The 17,884-nt window shown below is 43.3% G+C and overlaps 2 protein-coding genes across 5 annotated transcripts; both read left to right on the top strand.

The window, feature by feature from the left end:
- Positions 1–1,862: 1,862 nt before the first annotated feature.
- Positions 1,863–5,168, top strand: LOC147892056 (protein neprosin-like). 4 transcript variants are annotated; one of them, XM_087387899.1, is made up of 8 exons: positions 1,863–2,294; positions 2,380–2,587; positions 2,685–2,771; positions 2,876–3,115; positions 3,410–3,574; positions 3,684–3,737; positions 3,874–4,020; positions 4,239–5,168. In XM_087387899.1, exons 1-8 carry the CDS (start codon positions 2,107–2,109, stop codon positions 4,614–4,616), a joined length of 1,467 nt encoding a protein of 488 aa, XP_087244025.1. In that variant the 5' UTR covers positions 1,863–2,106; the 3' UTR covers positions 4,617–5,168. The 4 variants fall into 4 exon arrangements, with proteins under 4 accessions (XP_087244025.1, XP_087244026.1, XP_087244024.1 ...); XM_087387900.1 differs by having other exon boundaries at positions 2,870–3,115; positions 4,097–4,292; XM_087387898.1 differs by having other exon boundaries at positions 1,864–2,294; positions 2,870–3,115.
- Positions 5,169–7,400: 2,232 nt separating this feature from the next.
- Positions 7,401–9,361, top strand: LOC147892057 (linamarin synthase 2-like). The gene is made up of 2 exons (XM_087389033.1): positions 7,401–7,966; positions 8,216–9,361. Exons 1-2 carry the CDS (start codon positions 7,459–7,461, stop codon positions 9,163–9,165), a joined length of 1,458 nt encoding a protein of 485 aa, XP_087245159.1. The 5' UTR covers positions 7,401–7,458; the 3' UTR covers positions 9,166–9,361.
- The last annotated feature ends 8,523 nt before the right edge of the window (positions 9,362–17,884 follow it).

Genomic DNA, 17,884 nt, shown 5'->3' on the forward strand with positions numbered 1-17,884 from the left:
ACGCATGTTTTCTCAGGGAGTCCCTATTTGTGCGACAAGGTAGGCAATAGAAAATTTCCATCAGAATTGCCTTCTTCATAGGATGTAAGGGAGCTTGCTAGTTTCATAGCTAACTTCATTAATCTTGATGCTAGGCTCAGAGAAGATTTCGGGACCTTCAAGCCAATCTCTTGCTTCCATCTACAGAGAATTATGCTGCAAAGCACCTGAAATTTCTAGCTTTAATGCAATGGGAGCTTCATTGCAAAGATGTTCCCATGAAGTCATACGTTTGCCTATTTTTCCATTTGGCATGCGAACATCCTCTTACTAAGCCTGCCCCCTGAGGTTACAGCTAAGCCGTACCCACGTCAAAATCCAAGGGAGGCTAAAAAAGGCCAAGGCTTGGAGGAGTTGCAAATGCACCAAGCCTAGTAGGGGGTAGTTTTTTTTTTGGTACGGAGGAAAAATAATCAAATTAAAAAGGGAGAAAATACAAGGTAAAAAAAGTTATAGAGCCTCAATGAGCACTCTAAATGCTACAAGCACCTCAGCCCATTTAGCACTACAGTAGCTCAAGAGTTGTAGAATCTCAAGCTTCAAGTCTTAAATGAGATCTTCTCATAGAGGCACTCCTCGGAACATCAATGCATTTTAGGCCCTCCAAATATAAGACAAGGACACATCTCGAACCAAATCCCACACATGGCACATGTATGGATTCAAATTACCTCGATCACCTAGTAACACCATCTTCCATCTAGGAGTGATATATACTTGCGCCTTTTGCAACTAGTGTTGGGGAGCCCAACGGATCTTCTACACCACCACACAACTTGAGAAGAGATGGCAAACAAACTGGGGATATATGTCACCACTCGCTAAGCTTGTCTCTAGTAGACAACTTGTAGGTCACTAGTCGCCAAAGAGAGAAGTTGAGTTTTGCTGAAGGAGGGGCTTGTGAAGCCGTGTACAAGCATCTTTCCCACATTGAAATATTATCCATTGGTTCCCAACATCTCCACGTAGCCCGAGTAAGAGAAGAAACACTAGCATCCATCGAAGGGGCAAAATCCCAGGGGGTTCACCTAGAAATTTGTAAGTATACAACGTGGGTTCAAATGGAGGGGTTTTTAATTCGAAATTTTTATGTAAATTTACAGAAATGTATTTACATATGGGTTTTTAAATTAAACTTTGAAAAAAATCTGTAATTTTGTATAGAAAAATGAGTCTTTTTAGCTAAGTAAAATTCATAAGTAAGGGGTTTTTAAAATACCCCTTGAACGCATGTCGCATCTAGGGTTTCTTAATAGTGCACCCCCCGAGGGCAAAATCAGGCAAAGATAACCTGTGAAGCTTTTTACCTTCATTGGTAAGCCAGCCCTTGAAATCATGGCTCTGCACTAGTATGATACTCATTGGCCACGAGGATTTAATGAGTAGGCGTGTTGAGTGTAGGAAGTCTGTGTCCTTAGAAGACAAATGGAAGTGCTACATAATATTATCCAACGAAAGCCAATCTTTCTTAGTGGAATCGCATAATGACTCCCAAGTAGTCAAGGCATGATCATTAAGCCTTACTGATAAGCATGGACTTAATTGAATTGGCGCAACCTCATTCCTAAAAGGACATGTGTGAATCCACATATTTACGCTCAATCCCCCATCTCCTATGAGCATATGAGATCCTCCCCATGGACAGTTAGCCGGCCTCTTCCTCCACAGCACAAGAAGCTTTAACAAGATCTCTGAATGCGTGAGTGGTATAGGGAATTTGCACAAAAACAACTCCAATACTCCTCGACAATGAATGAATGAAGCCTCTAGGAAATCCTTGCCCATGGTTGAGGAGAATGCATTTTAAAATCCATTTACAATATTGTGTTTGGTAGGGAGTAGGTTGAGAGGCCCGTGTCTCTCTCTTTCCCACATCAGACCCATTTTGACTTGTGAGTCCTCCTAGCTTACACCCATCTTCCAGTTGGATGCCCTCTGGTTTTCGGCGACGGCCAGTCTCGCTCCTAAACCCTCTCGAGTCTCAACACTGACCTGTAGGAGCTGGGGCTGCTTGAAAAATCGTAACACTTTCGTAGCGCTCACAAAACGAACTAGTATTCTCACCCCATGCGAGAGAATACTAGCCAGCATCTTCTCTGCACCTTGGTCCTTGCTGCACGGTCGAAGGTTTTCAGCAATTTGTATTGGACGCACCCTTCGCGCTTTGCAGAGCTAGACGAACTTCAATCCGTCCACGATTGCTTGAAATTTATGATCAGCAAGAGGCTTGGTCCCGTGGCTCATCAAATGAAGAGGTTGGGCAATATACTCGTATCCAGATTCCTTGTGCATACTAGCAAAGATAAGCCTGTGATATATAGCTTTCTTCACCTGCCACAGGATGAAGATCCAAGCTGATCTAGGATCAATGGTAGACCGCGAGCATCATCCGTGCGAGCATCCAAGAAACCTCCGTCTGCTCGCCTTCACTTGCGTGCTCTACTTCATGGGCATGCAGCCCACGGCAGCTTCTTCTTCTACATTGAGTGTTGCCACTCTGCAAAAGCACCTTAAAGGTTTCAACAAGCCTGCTCTCAGAACCATTGAGGTCAGTACAGCGATTGACAGGGGCTATTCATCAGGTGGAGAGAGGTTGCACCTTGTTTGTTGAGCTTCCTCGCCAAATTATTTTGATTCTCTTGCAGAGCCCCGATGGAGATATAATCGATTGCGTCCTCCTTTCACAGCAGCCTGCCTTCGACCATCCGCTGCTCAAGGAGCATAAGGTTCAGGTAAGTTCGGAGTGGATTGTGCGCACTGCGGAAGAGCTGGCATGCGCTGGTGCATTTGTTGACTTCTTTCTCTCAGACCTGGAATTTTGTCTCAAAAGATGCAGCCCAGCTTTCCAGAGCACCTAAATCTTAACGCTCAGGCCTCAAGACTTTCAGATGAGGGCAAGCCTCAACTGTGGCACAATGTCGGATCGTGTCCTTCGGGAACCATTCCCATCCGACGCACGACGGAGCAAGACGTATTGCGGGCAAAAAAAATAGAGGACTACGGGCGAAAATCTTCTCGAGCTGCTCGAGCATCATTGAATGAGTCGCCGGCTTCCGTTGGCGCAAATGGGCACCAGGTTAGTGCCAGTCCTATCTGGTATATGATGTCCATCTCTACTTCGAATCGTTTCCAATTCAACCGCAACGTTGCCACAATTTTATTTTTATCGCACTTCTAGAATGGATAGGAGTCTCGGAATTCAAGAGAAGAAAGGTTGTGACCATTGTTGCTTGCTTGTCTGGGCTCTGCAAGGGATCGTTGGGCTGCGAGCTATGGCTCCTCGCAGCCGTTCTTGAACTGGACGAACGAATATTGTCACGACTCACAGTGTCTTTCTCGTCCTTATGGATTGGCACAAATTTTTCTGCAGCACGCCATAGTGTATATGCAAGAAGGAACGTATTATGGAGCCAAAGCGACGATGAATGTGTGGGATCCGAAGGTTCAAGTATCCAACGAGTTCAGCTTATCGCAGATATGGATTATGGCCGGTTCCTTCGGGAGTAATCTCAACAGCGTCGAAGCAGGCTGGCAGGTAACCTGATTGAATGCCCGTAGGCACCTTTTGTCTGTTGCTGGCGACTCGCGAGGAGCAAACTTAATGCTGATGACTCGACGATTTTTACTTCATCGTTCTTGCGCAGGTAAGTCCCGACTTGTATGGCGACGGAAACACTCGCCTGTTCACGTACTGGACGGTGCGTCTGCAGCCTGTTTTCAACGCTGGCTCTCACAAGCGACAGCGCTCTTTCCTCTTTTACTTGACAGCATTGAAAAGCTTGGCGTTGCTGTTGCGTCTTTGACCTGGCCTCACGTTTTGTGCTTGCCCTGCAGAGCGATTCCTATCAGGCTACGGGATGCTACAACCTACTGTGTTCAGGATTTGTGCAGGTTAGCGATCAGATAGCTCTGGGAGCCACCATCTCACCTGTCTCCACTTACGATGGTAGACAGTATGACATTACGATTCTCATCTGGAAGGTAATGAAGGCACTAGCTATGACCTGCTCGCATTTGCGTTGGCTTTCCTTTCTTAATCTGGATTTGTCTCGCTCAGGTATTATACAAATGCCTTGCAGCACTGACAACATGTTGCCTGCTTCAACACTTTCATCGATCCTCTACATGGCGAAATTGATTCTCCGACAAGGAACTGTAGCTGCGTCATCTGATTCTCGTTCCAATCTCGAACTGTGTAGGACCCAAAAACGGGAAACTGGTGGATGCAATTCGGCAACAGCTACGTCTTAGGTTACTGGCCATCTTCGTTGTTCACCTCCTTGTCCCAGGCTGCAACCACATTGGAATGGGGCGGGGAAGTCGTGGACTCCGAGCCGGGAGGGCAACACACGGCGACTCAAATGGGTAGTGGGCATTTCCCCTCGGAGGGCTTCGGCAAATCTTCCTACTTCTCCCATCTAATGGTTGTGGATGCTTCCAACAATCTGCGATCGCCAGGGGGACTTAGCACCTTTACAGAGCAGTCAAGCTGTTACGACGTGCAGGCAAGCTCGAACAGCGACTGGGGAGACTATTTCTACTACGGGGGACCTGGGCGGAATCCAAATTGTCCTTAGTCGAGCGAACTTGCAAATTGTATCATCATTTCTACAGCATGAGTTACTTTGCAACGAACAGGTTGCAACATCAAAACAACACAGACATTGCATCAGACCCCTTCTGTGCAACTGATCTAGTGGAAGGCAACAATCAGCGAACATCAATAACACTCAAGCAAAGATCAGGAGGTATTCAAACTGAAAAGGAAGATCAGACTGCATCAATGTCCTTCAAATTCGCAATTATCTCGTGTAAGTGGGCAGTGCACTGAGGTCATTTTCCTGTCGTATCATCTTTTTCCGAGTGGAGATTTTGTTTTTTCGAACTTTTCGTCCATGAATCTTTATAAGTCAAACTTGTGGAACCACCCAAATCCACGGGAAAAAATCGAAGTTGTTCGTCTTTCCTCATAGGAAAAAAACTTAGAAAAAGACATTCTTGGATGTGGGCAGGCAACAACAAGTTTATGTTAGTCTTTCACTAATCGTACTATCTACTTGGTGCAGAAGAATGCTAAATATATGAGGAGAGCGAGTAAATTTTTATGCTCCAAATAATCTACATTTTAAACCCCCTCTTAAAAACTTTGCCATCATGATCTACAACTTAAATTGGGCGACGCCCGCGGGCCGTTGATCATGATAGATGAATATATGTCGTCTGATGGTCGTGAGGCTCGTTGCTCATAGAAAAAAAAACTTAGAAATATGTGTTCTTGTTAGAGGCAACAACAAGTTTATGTTAGTCTTTCACTAACGTACTATCTACTTGGTGGAGAAGCGTGGAATGCTAAATATATGAGGACAGCGAGTAAGGTACCCTTAACATAAGCATTCTTATCAATATTAGTTAACTTGTATTGGAATTAGTATTAGTTTGCCCTCGCCCTTGGATGAAAAATTAAACTAGGTTATTATGTTCAATGTGAGATTAATCTACATAAGGTAGTCCAGACTTCTTTAGACTCTTCTTCTCGCTTCTTCATGTCTATTCGCTTTGAGTTTCTCTCCTATCCCCTTCTCACTTCTTCGCCTCATATTCTTAGACTCTTCTTCTCGCTTCTTCATGTCTATTCGCTTTGAGTTTCTCTCCTATCCCCTTCTCACTTCTTCGCCTCATATTCTTCAGCTTGGGTTCTACCTCTTCTTTGGGCTCCTTCCTTCTCTCCCTTCATAGATCTAGTTCATGCTCCTCTCTTATTCCCTATGTGGCAACACATGTATTTGACGCAGCAACACGCGGGTAGCGTACTAGTTTACTTAGAATGTAGTATTTTTTCATAAATCTTTGAGATTCACATCATGTGATTTAAGAAAAATACATTTCAAATTTCTTTTTTTTGGGGATCAAAATTGAGAGTCTTAAAAAAAAGGGAATTGTGATATTCCCACTTTTCCTAATATGGTCTTTATTCTTGCTGGATTTCACAATTGTGAGACAATCTAGAGACACCGGTTGAAGACATACTTAACCAAGAATAGATAGATCGAGATGCAAACGTAGTGTGTGCATGCATGAATGTGTATGTGCAAGTGATATATACACACACGAGTGCACACGCGTGCACGCACACAGAGAGAGAGAGAGAGAGAGAGAGAGAGAGAGAGAGAGAGAGAGAGAGAGAGAGATGGGGCAGGGGCGGGGGCGAGGGGGCAAGGACATTAAACAGTAGAAAAGAAAAAGGATGGCATAGATTCTCTCTCTTTGCTCAACCTTATTACCCTTTTATTTTTGGCTCTCATAAATTTATCTCTAGAGAGAGAGAAATGAATTTTAGAAGAGAGAGTGAACTCATTGGGAAGGGAAATTAAGAAGGGCTTTCAAAGGGGAGAGAGGAGAGGAAGAGGGGGGGCTTTCTTGAATCCCAAATTCCCTAGACCCATCCATTCCAGCACATGAATTCAAGGGGTATTTAAGAAATACCCAATCCCTTGAATGCTCTCATACTGAATGCCCCAAGAATTTTTCTCATCTCCTTCTAAATTCCCTTTTACCTTTCCCCTCCCATCTACTTCTAAATTTCTCATTTCCCAATACACTTCTAAAATAATCTCTCTCCCTCTAGATCTCACTCACTGAATTAAGAGAATATTTAAAAAAGAAGACATGTGAAAAGTCCCACAAATCACCATGAGAGTGCCCAATACGACACTTCTCTATTGAAAGGGAATGCCAATGAAAATAGGAAAATGTCTTGTGATGTACTACTAGAAAATCTTATGAAAAGGAGATGCACATGAAGAAAGGAAAAAGTCTTGCCCGCCACTACTGGAAAACCTTACATACTATGTGTCTACAACGTGTATTGTTTAAACTCTCTTACATATGGGTGCTATAGTCAATTATTCTTTTCAAAAAGGATTTTATGATTTGAGAATTAAAAAGCTTTGTGTGTGCATTTCTAGAAATTTATTGGATTAAAACTATATATATGATTACATATTTTTATGTGCACAATGCACTTTCACATGCTCACCAAGTGTCCACCCAAAAACCGAGGTTTAGCATTAGGTGAAATGTCAAATCTAAAAGAAAACCTTGAAATTTTGGGAAGATGGTTTCTAATTTTTCTGCCATGTTAGGTGAATTTTTAAATGTAAAAGAAAACCTTGAAATTTTGGGAAAAAGGTTTCTAATTTAGAGGCGATTTTAGATGTATTTTAGTGAAAAAGCCTCTAAAATTTTAACAAAAACTTGTAAAGTTACAAGTTGAAGGTATTTGTAAGCAAAAATGTGTGTGTGAACACGTCCTCTTTGTCTTCCTTCTCTCTCTCTCTCTCTCTCTCTCTCACACACGCACATATACACAAAGGAAAGTCATTGAGTAGCAGTCCTTTCGAACTTATCTCTGGAGGAGATATGGCTTCCAACTCTAAGTATCGTGCGCACCTTGTCATGTTGCCATGGCCTTCCCTCGGCAACATCAACCCCATGTTCCAATTCGCCATCCGCTTGGCCTCTCCCGATCTTCTCATCACCTTTGTCCACTCTCAGCGTAACTACTCTCTCCTCCTCAATCGCCGCCAACAATCCCATGACTCCGATACCTCTGGATCTAACCCTCATCTCCGTATTGCTGCCATCCCCGATGGTATGCCCCCAGATCAGAACAGTAGACCCGCTGTTGCACAAATTATCCAATCTGCTGCCAATCTTGAACAGGGCTTTGATTCGCTCCTGGAGAAACTCAGTCGGGAGGAGCCTCCTGTCTCCAGCATCGTCTCCCATAGTCTTCTCGGCTGGTCACAAAGTGTTGCCGACAAACATGGACTTCCCCGCGTCGATTTCTGGGCATCCAATGCCACGGGATTTTCTTATCTTTTTCACGCTCCTCTGCTAATCTCCAAGGGGTTGGTTCCAATCAAAGGTGCGACACTTAATTACATGAAGTAGTCTGCAATTCTTTTTGCTAGCTGTTTTTGCAGATGTTCATATCGCACTGGTAACTGAGCGTACTTGGGAAGTCCGAAAGAATATCGTCCCCGTCTTCGCTTTCAATTGGAATATATGTGGAGTTTTTTAACCTAGTAGATGGCTTGTAGACTCAACGCAGTTTCTGCAGACCACTGGCTGACTTTTGATCTCGGTTCTGCACATCCTCCCCCACCGAATACAGATATTGACGACGGCGACAAAGAAGAATCAGTAGTCACATGTATTCCTGGTATATCGCCCATCTACCGGAGAGATCTTCCTGAGATTCTGCATGTAGAGGACATTACAGATCCTACCTTTGAATTCTTAGTCGGCCCCTTCAGACGCTTGAGGGAGGCAGCATGCGCTGTGATATACACGTTCTATGAGCTGGAAAGCGAGATCGTAGATGGACTACGAGAACAGGAGCTTTCTATCTATCCTGTGGGTCCTTTGCTTCCTTCCGCCGAGTCTGTCGAAACCAGTTTGTTTTTAAAAGCGGACGAAACGTGCTTGCTCTGGCTGGATAAACATGCCCCCTTTTCTGTCTTATACGTAGCTTTTGGTAGTTTTAATACACTTTCTCCTGAGGAAGTCCACGAGCTAGCTCTGGGCCTCGAGTCAAGTCGACATCCATTCCTCTGGGTCCTTCGCCCGGAGTCTGAGGAGGGTAGCGTTGCAGACATTTTACCAGAGGGCTTCCTCTCCCGCATTCAAGACCGCGGAATGGTTATACATTGGGCACCGCAGCTGTCTGTGCTGGCTCACCAAGCTGTGGGTGGATTCTTTACCCATTGTGGCTGGAACTCCACGCTTGAGGGGATCTACTTTGGGGTTCCGTTGTTGGGATGGCCAAAGCACGCAGATCAGAAGCTGAATTCAGGGTTGATAGCAGACAAGTGGAGGAATGGTTTGGCACTACGGTTGAGAAAGGAGGGGGGAGTGGAAATAAGCAAGGAGGGAGTAGAGGAGGGCGTGAGGGCGATAATGGAAGGGGAGGAGGAAGGAAGCAGAGAGGCAAGGAGGAAAAGGATAGAGGAAATGAAGGCCGCTGCGAGGAGAGCCGTTGTTCCTGATACTCCGTGTTCTTCGGTTAAAAATATTGAAGAATTTAGAGAGTTTATACTGAACATAAAAGCTCGAGGAACTTAGAACTCTACTTCCTCGCTTTATTCAAAGTCAAATAAGATTATTGGAATTTAGCGTGACCCTGCACGGATCAAGTTTTAGAACTTAGAGCCGGCTTTTGTAGTACAGTCAAAATATGGTTATGGTCTATCAAGTGTTATAGTCTTGCAAGCAATGAACTTGCAACATTTTCTATTTCACCTCTAAAAAATATTATGTGGACTTTGAAAATTCTGCAAAATTTTAGGCAATTTGGTTATGCTTTAGCTAAAACATCTCCAAATTCACAAGAAAAACCTTCACAATTTTGAAACCCAAGTTTTTGTGATTTATTGAGAAAAAATATTTTATGTGAATAGTGGGTTTTGGATTAGTGACTTTTAAGGTTGTTAGGCTATGTTGATATGGGCTATCTAAACTGTATGGTAAGGTGTTGCACACCTGCGTTCACTACTATACACGGATCCTATTGCGACATTTACGTACCGACGTTTAGCTTTGTTTAGCGTTAATCGTCGGTATGAAAAGCGGGTTCCGTAAAGCGTCGCTATATAGCGACGCTTGCTAAAAGTCGCTATATAGCGACTATTATAAAGGTCGCTATATAGCGACTTTTAAGTGTCGCTATATAGCGACACTGATATACTATTTTAAAGCGAAGTTTTCCAAAGAGGTTTTTTTTTTCATTTAGGCCTTAAAAGTTAGTTTTTTCCAATGACAAATTTTTTTAAATTTTCATACATGTTTCATCTCATAGAGACTAAAAAAATGAGAGCATGTACATCAAGCCTTTGAAGCTCATATATTCATGTCCAAGTTTGAGATGAGAAAAATCAATTAAGAGCATTTACATCAACTATTTCATCTTGAGCCAAGTTTAAGGTGCCAAACAAGTCTATCTCCAACTCTATACCGAGTTAATCTCTTATATCATCATCGTACTCTAGCATCGTACGTTCACCTAAAAGTATTTGATCATCTTCTTCAATACAGTGTGGTGATTCTTGATGATCGTTGTCTTCTTCCTCAATATCGTGATCTCCATCTTCCTCCCGTGCGATGTCATTATGCGCATCTTCCTCTTGGCTCATATGGTGATCTACATCTTCTTCGCTAGATTCATCAATTGGATCCGGCATTGGTAGTGGCATCTCCATATCCACATCTCGATATTCAAAAATTTGCTTACTTCGTGGTGCAACTTGGATCACGTACCACCATCTTAGATCAGAACCAGATGAAAAACCACCTATATTGAAGCTAATGCCAAATGTCATCAATTATATATATGAACATATGCTCAAGTACATGTATCAATGGATCTTTAAAAACGAAAGCTTCGATTAATTAAATCATTAGTATGCACCTACTCACAGTGCTCGGGAAGAACAAAAGTATCACTTTCATCGGTCCAATGTTTGGTGGAGTCTATTGCACAGAGACCACTACTATCTTTTCTCACTGTCGCATGGAGACCGTTGTAAATAGTTCTAAACCATTTTACATCAAGAATAAAAATACTAAATCGTCTGAAATCAACTTCATAGATGTCGCGTATGGTTCCACAATAATCCAACTGTGAGGAGAGAAGATTGGTATCCGAAGCACTTGCTCGGCTATCTTGTGTGAAGTTAGCCATGACTCCACAATCATACGTGACTCTCTTTTAATCAATGTGTTCCACGCGAAAATGTCGTCCATATGATCATAATGCACTGTACTTTTTGTACTGTAAAAGAGCATCATTAAAACAATGAAGATGCATCTATTTTATAGCATATATTGCCACAAATAATTACTTAATTACGTCAAGAGGTAAGAAACTTACATGCACCATACATCCAGATGATAACTCTCGCTCGCGCTCGTTTATTGTCTCTCCATCACATTCGGCTTTACGTAGAGCCAGTTGTAGCCAATCAAGTGACATGTGAGTAGGAAGAAGAGCCAGATCCCATGGATATGGTTGTGATCGCCTGTACATTACTCTGAATCTCGTCCTTGCATTTATTCTTTCTGCTTTAGCCACTTCATATCTCTCAATCCACTTTTGCATCTCAGGGCTATTGAGGATACAAAACTTATTGAATTTCTCCATTTGCTCTTTACTCATCTTTCTTTCAATCCCTTTTCCTTGGGGAGCCTCGCCAACGATGCGATCATCATCCTTGTTATGCCAAGCTTGTGGCATATCGGGATCCATGGATGCAAGAAACTCTGTGATATATACTAATGACTCTTGCACAAGCCATCCCTCTGCCATGCTTGCTTCTGGTCTTGCTCTTTGTCTTACAAATCCCTTTAAAGTTTTCATAAACCGCTCGAGAAAAAACATCCATCGACTATGAACGGTACCTGCTATAGCCACCTCATCAACTATGTGCACAAGCAAGTGGACTTGAGTTGTCATAATGCTCGAGGGAAAGTGCTTCTCAAGCAAGCATATGGCTTCGATGGATTCCACCCTAGCCTTCTCGATGCTCGATATGGAGATCTCTTTTTGAGATATCCACCTATTTCACATGTCCATGTAAGATATTTTCATAATCAGTCTACAGATTAATCAGCTTAAATTGAAGAAAATACATTCAATGCGATTTGATAGTAAGCATACCTCACAATACCACAGATCTTGAATATAGCATTTCTAACATCTTCTTGTAAGCACCCTTTTATTGTAATTGGGAGGATGAAGTATCAAAGCAACAAAGAAGTCATGTCAACAATATAACATAATAATAATTACACTAACGCATCACGATTATCGGTACACTAATTCTACTTAAAATACCTGTAAGACCTTGTGCCAATCATGGGACTTGAGCCCACTAAGCTTATTGTCCTTTGAAAATGCTCCTTTCAAGCAATGCATGTACCCTGTCGGTGTTTGAAAAGAGGCAATGTCTGCCTTGACCGCTGCCTCCTCCCTCATAGAGAGGATCCACGTTGCTTTCGGGAGGACAACTTTTCCCGAAGCATGCACTTGGGGCCACAAACGAGACATCCTATTCATAGCACGCAAGTCTTCTTGCACTCCTCTCGAGTCTTTGGAACCAACCAAGTGTGCCCAAATAGTAGCCCCCACATTCTTGAAGATATGCATGGAATCCAAGAGATGATTGATTTGTAACTGACCCCAATAAGGAAGCTCGTGAAAGATTGATAGCCTCTTCATACCAGGAGGAGGTTCCTCTCCATTCGCCCTCCAAGCTTGAATCCAGTCACTTGGCTTCAAATATGATGGTGGTGGATCAAGCTGACCTCCACGTGCGAGATAGTCGAACGGAAGGTATCGAGCATGACCTTCATAAACATTTTTCCTCATATGTTTGGAGTAGCGTGCAAGTGATTTCAGAGCCAGTCCACAAATAGGACAAGCATGGTACCTACTTGTAACAAGTCCTGCACGCGTGCATGAATGTGTTAGTACAAGACATGCATGCGAAAGGGAGTCAAAAACGCATAATCCCTCATTGTACATGTAAAGACACAACCACGTACCTGCGCACTCTCCATATCCTAGGTAGTCATGCATGGTCCAGATCCAGATACCCCTGACCAAAATATCATTGGTATGTCTAGGAGCTCTGGAAATATCAAAGACCTCCACTCCTCTCCATAATATTCGTAACTCCTCTATCAAAGGTGCCATGTACATGTCCATATTTTTTGCCTTGTACTTTCCTGGCACAAGTAGTGCAAGCATGAGGTGTCCCTTTTTTATTGTTAGCCATGGTGGGATATTGTAATTCACCACGACTATGGGCCATGTCGACCAAGATGTCGAGCGTAACCCGAAAGGATTCACGCCGTCCATGGCTAGCCCAAGATGTAAGTTGCGTGGCTCCCTCGCAAAGTCCGGACACTGATTATCTATGTGCTTCCAAGCTGCACAATCTGCGGGAATCCTCAATGTGTCATCAGTGGACCGATGAGATGCATGCCATGTCATCAACTCCGCTATGGATTTGCATCGGAACATGTGTTGTATTCTTGCAATGATGGGAAAGTCTCTCACGACCTTTACCGATATCTGCTCACCCTGCAAGTCATCTCCATATCATTGTTCCCCACACTTTGGACAACTAGCCAAATCTCCATGCTCACGACGAAAGAGAATACAATCATTATGGCAAGCATGGATGGTATCATAATCCATACCCACCGTTGTTAGCATCTTTTTCGCTTTATCTCTTGATGCGGGCATGGTATTTGGTGTAGGCAACATCTTCTAGAGCAACCTATGACAATTCAAAACATACATAGGCTTCGAACAATGATGATTCGGTATACACTATCCAAATGATGATTCTCAAAACAAACAATATCCAAATAATGAGTCAAATTAATGCAAGAGCTAATCTCATTAAGGCCGAGACACTTGTATCCGACCACCCATACTTTACTTGTAGATTCAAGATTGAGAGACAAGCACGTAGTTTAGACATCCTAGCACCCTCGTACAATTGTGTTGATTGCAACTCTCGCATTTTGACCTCAGACTCTGACATCACGTGTACATGGGATGTAGTGCCCCTAAAAATGGAATCCATCATGTCGACCATACCCTCGTCATCATCCGAGAGACTATAGTCTTGCTGAAAGTAAGAAGGTATATGCGTACCCTCGTCACCCTCCTCATCTTGTTTTAAGATTTCGTGTAAATATAAGATCTTGTATTTCCTGGTATACAATAAGACTACGAACTTAAATAGCTTTGACTTACCGATGGTCCATCAACACATGCAACACCAACGGTGGGTACTGGTTCCGGCTCCTCCCCATACATCCACAAGTGGCACATGATAATACGACATTGATGTCGCTTGCAATGAGTGAAATGACAGTATAACCTCTCCGTAAGCCACTTCGTGCTCCTGGGCGTTGGTGCATCATCGGACGAGCTTCCACTTGTCCCTTCCATCTACACTTATAAAATCACAACATAAGCATGAAGAAGAGATATTAACAGTTATAAAATAGCATCTATGAGCTTTTTTTCATGCTACAACAAAAAGTGGCTTAAAGCATCGCTATATAGCGACTTTTTGCTCTGTTCCATCGCTATATAGTGACGCTTGTAATTAAAAACGTCGCTATATAGCGACGGATAAGCGTCACGATGCTATGGGTTAAAAACCGAGACTCCCGTCGTGCGGCGCTTTCTTTATCCCCTTCTCTAATCTCTCAAGTAAGCAAGGCAATCTCTCCTCCCACCTATTTTCGACGACCTCCCACCTATTTCCGACAACCTCCCACTCTATTCTCCACTCCTCACCGTTCTCCTAGCTCTTGTACTCCCTCTCTACCCTTTTTACTCTTTGGTTTCTTGAAAGGAAGTTCTTCAAGAGGTGAGTTTGTTTTAACAATGTAGGTTATTTGTTTGTTAGCTTTAGTTTTTTGAGTGCTTCTCCTTGTATTGCTAAACCTGTAAACTAGTTTTCATGCTTGTTTTCAAAGGATTGAAACAAAAAACGAGATTTCAAGAAAGAAAGAAGACTCACCTCTTTTCTATATTTCTCTTCCTTCTCTTTCTCCTTATCTCCTCAATCTCCTCCTTTCAAGAAGTTACTTTTGTAATCTCCTCCTTCCTCTAACATCTCATTTGAAAAATGGGTTGTTTCCTCTCTTTTGTAGGGCCAGTCCACAACACCGAGTGGGATGTACTATTTCAGGTAAGTGCTTCCTCTTTTTTCCATTTATTATTTTTGTTATTTGCATTGGCCTGCGGCTAGCGCGCTGCAGTGATGGGCGTAGGAACCCTCTCTTCCCCTTAATCTCTTTCCTTCTTCCCTCCTTCAATCTATTTCCTCCTCTTTTTCCCTCTTTCCTTTTCCTCTTCTTCTCTCTTTCTTTTCCTCTTTTTCCCTCTTTCCTTTCCCTCTTCTTCTCTCTTTCCCCCTTCTCTTAAGCATGAGCATAAGAAAATGAGACATATGCTCATGCTTATGCTTATGCATGAGCATAAGAGAAGTAGACATATGCTCATGCATAAGCATGAGCATATGTCTCTTTTTTCCCCCTTCTCTTATTCTCTCTTTCCCCCTTCTCTCTTTCCTTTCCCTCTTTCCTTTCCCTCTTATTCTCTCTTTCCCCCTTCTCTTATGCTCATGCATAAGCATAAGCATGAGCTTTTGCTTATGCTTATGCTTAAGCATAAGCATGAGCATAAGAAAATGAGACATATGCTCATGCTTATGCTTATGCATGAGCATAAGAGAAGTAGACATATGCTCATGCATAAGCATAAGCATGAACTTATGCTTATGCTTATGCTTAAGCATAAGCATCAGCATAAGAAAATGAGACATATGCTCATGCTTATGCTTATGCATGAGCATAAGAGAAGTAGACATGCATATGTCTCTTTTTTCCCCCTTCTCTTATTCTCTCTTTGCCCCTTCTCTCTTTCCCCCTTCTCTCTTTCCTTTCCCTCTTTCCTTTCCCTCTTATTCTCTATTTCCCCCTTCTCTTATGCTCATGCATAAGCATAAGCATGAGCTTATGCTTATGCTTATTAAGCATAAGCATGAGCATAAGAAAATGGAGAGAAAATGAGACATATGCTCATACTTATGCTTATGCATGAGCATAAGAGAAGTAGACATATGCTCATGCATAAGCATGAGCATATGTCTCTTTTTTCCCCCTTCTCTTATTCTCTCTTTCCCCCTTCTCTCTTTTCTTTCCCTCTTTCATTTCCCTCTTATTCTCTATTTCCCCCTTCCTCTTATGCTCATGCATAAGCATAAGCATGAGCATAAGAAAATGAGACATATGCTCATGCTTATGCTTATGCTCTTCCTCTTCTTCCTCTTCCTCTTCCTCTTTTTCCTCTTCTCTCCCTCTCTGCCTATGCCTATGCCTATGCCTATGCTTATGTTTGTTTTTTTGTTTTTTGTTTTCGTGTTTGTGTCTATGTTAGACATGGGATCACGTCGCTCATCCGACGAGTATGGACAGCCTCGTAGGAAAAGAGTTCACGATCTATATGCTCCACAGGACTTTGATTCCTCTCAGGCGGCTACCCCGAGGACTACCCCTGGTCCGACTCCTCTCGGACCTAGCACTACAACTACCCCTGGTCCGACTCCTCTTCCACGTAGCACTACGACTACCGCTCGGGGAACTCCTTTGCTAGCCGCGCATGGCTTTGTCGGGAGTCCCGACGAGTTTGTAGCACAGATGAGCAATGAGGAGGCAGCGAGATTCTTCTCTCTGCTATCTCAGAGGACCTCAACAATTCCCTCCCCTACACCGATGGCTGGACGTACTGCCCAACCGTCCCCTCGTGCCCCTTCGACCAAGGGGTCATCACCTGCGCATGCCTCTCGTAAGGGAAGGAAGAGTAGGAAGGGCAGCTTATGTTGTGCTGACTCAGGAGATGTAGACGAGTCAGCACACTCACATTCCTACAGGTCTCCACTTGGTCCGGAGACACAATATCAGTCAGGTCCCTTTCCCTCTCCCACTGCTACTCCTCGCTCCGGAAGCGCTCACGCAGCTTCCACTCCTTCTGACTCTGCTACCATCAGTCCTCCTTACTCATCAGGGGATCTCTCCTATCAAATCACAGTTGCCGGAGAGATAATAGAAGATAGAAAGGGCAAACCAGTGATGGCCACCATGAGGCGGTTGATGAGCCATCACTTCAAGAGCGGCACTGCTACCGATTGGCGGTATCAAGACGGCCAAAAGAAGTAGGCGGTCATCGATGAGTTAAAACAAAAATACCCTAACCCGCCAAATTGGGAGTTTAATGAGGATTATATGCGAGAGCGCATGGGTTTGGTCTTGAAGCATCGTAGATCAACCTTGCGTACTTCCATCACAAAGGGGTTGGCTAAACCCAGCTGGGCAGACAAAGCTGATTGGAAGTTCTTCAAGAAGCAAAATAGGGACCATCCCGAATTGTTCGAGGGTCAGAGGAGGGCTACGAAGAGACGGCTGGACGTCATAGGTACTTCGCACTTTGGTGCAGGCGGACGGTTGGCGTTCGAGGCAACCGTGGTAAGTCTACTTCTTCTCATTTAATGTATTGTTCTATTTGTTTTACTACATATTACATGCACTTTAGCTAACTCTAACTCTCGTAAATTGGATCCATAACAAGCTGCGATGGGTCGTCTTCGTACAGATGCAGAGACGCGATGCGCATTTCGGATAGGAACAAAGCCATGGTTTATTGAGCTAGAGGCAATGGGAGCAACGGTCGATTGGACTGAGGTGGCTGCTCGCACGGTATAAGTTTACTCCTACTTGTAATCTCACTTTTTAAATTGTTTAATTCTTTAAGTTTCAATCTAATTTTCGATTTATATGGTTCACTCTTAGGGTCAAAGCTCAAGTGTCCCATCATCGGAGGCGAGCGATCAATAGGGCCAGGGATCAGACGCATGTGACGAGGATGAGGGAGAAGACGCAGTTCACGAGGACCAAGGAACATGCCAACAAGACGAGGACGATTCGGATTCGGATGAGTAGTAGTAGTAGTAGTGGTAGTAGCATTTTCTTCGCCCTCTATGTCATTTTGTATATCCGCTCGTTTGAGCAATTTTGTATTGCCCTTTCGAAAGGGTAATTTTGTAACAAACAATGTTGTATATGTCCGACATGTATATGCTTTTGTTGCTCGATCATTTCATTTGAGCGATTTCGTATCACCCTTTTCGCAAGGGAAATTTTGTTTAAAAAAAGCTTTGTTTTGTAATTACCCCAAAAAAAAGGATTAGTGGGGCTAAAC

Source organism: Dipteris shenzhenensis, chromosome 17 (assembly GCF_047967505.1).
Source record: "Dipteris shenzhenensis isolate YYH24624 ecotype China chromosome 17, Dip_SZ_1.0, whole genome shotgun sequence".
Lineage (NCBI taxonomy): Eukaryota > Viridiplantae > Streptophyta > Polypodiopsida > Gleicheniales > Dipteridaceae > Dipteris > Dipteris shenzhenensis.

What these genes read in the sequence shown, in the direction of transcription:
- LOC147892057 (XM_087389033.1), top strand. Translation starts at nt 7,459, where the DNA reads ATGGCTTCCAACTCTAAGTATCGTGCGCACCTTGTCATGTTGCCATGG. An exon ending in GGGGTTGGTTCCAATCAAAG is followed by an intron (nt 7,967 to 8,215) that starts GTGCGACACTTA and finishes CACCGAATACAG; the next exon opens with ATATTGACGACGGCGACAAA.
- LOC147892056 (XM_087387898.1), top strand. Translation starts at nt 2,107, where the DNA reads ATGCGAGAGAATACTAGCCAGCATCTTCTCTGCACCTTGGTCCTTGCT. An exon ending in TTGGCGCAAATGGGCACCAG is followed by an intron (nt 3,116 to 3,409) that starts GTTAGTGCCAGT and finishes ATTTTTCTGCAG; the next exon opens with CACGCCATAGTGTATATGCA. An exon ending in GCGTCGAAGCAGGCTGGCAG is followed by an intron (nt 3,575 to 3,683) that starts GTAACCTGATTG and finishes GTTCTTGCGCAG; the next exon opens with GTAAGTCCCGACTTGTATGG.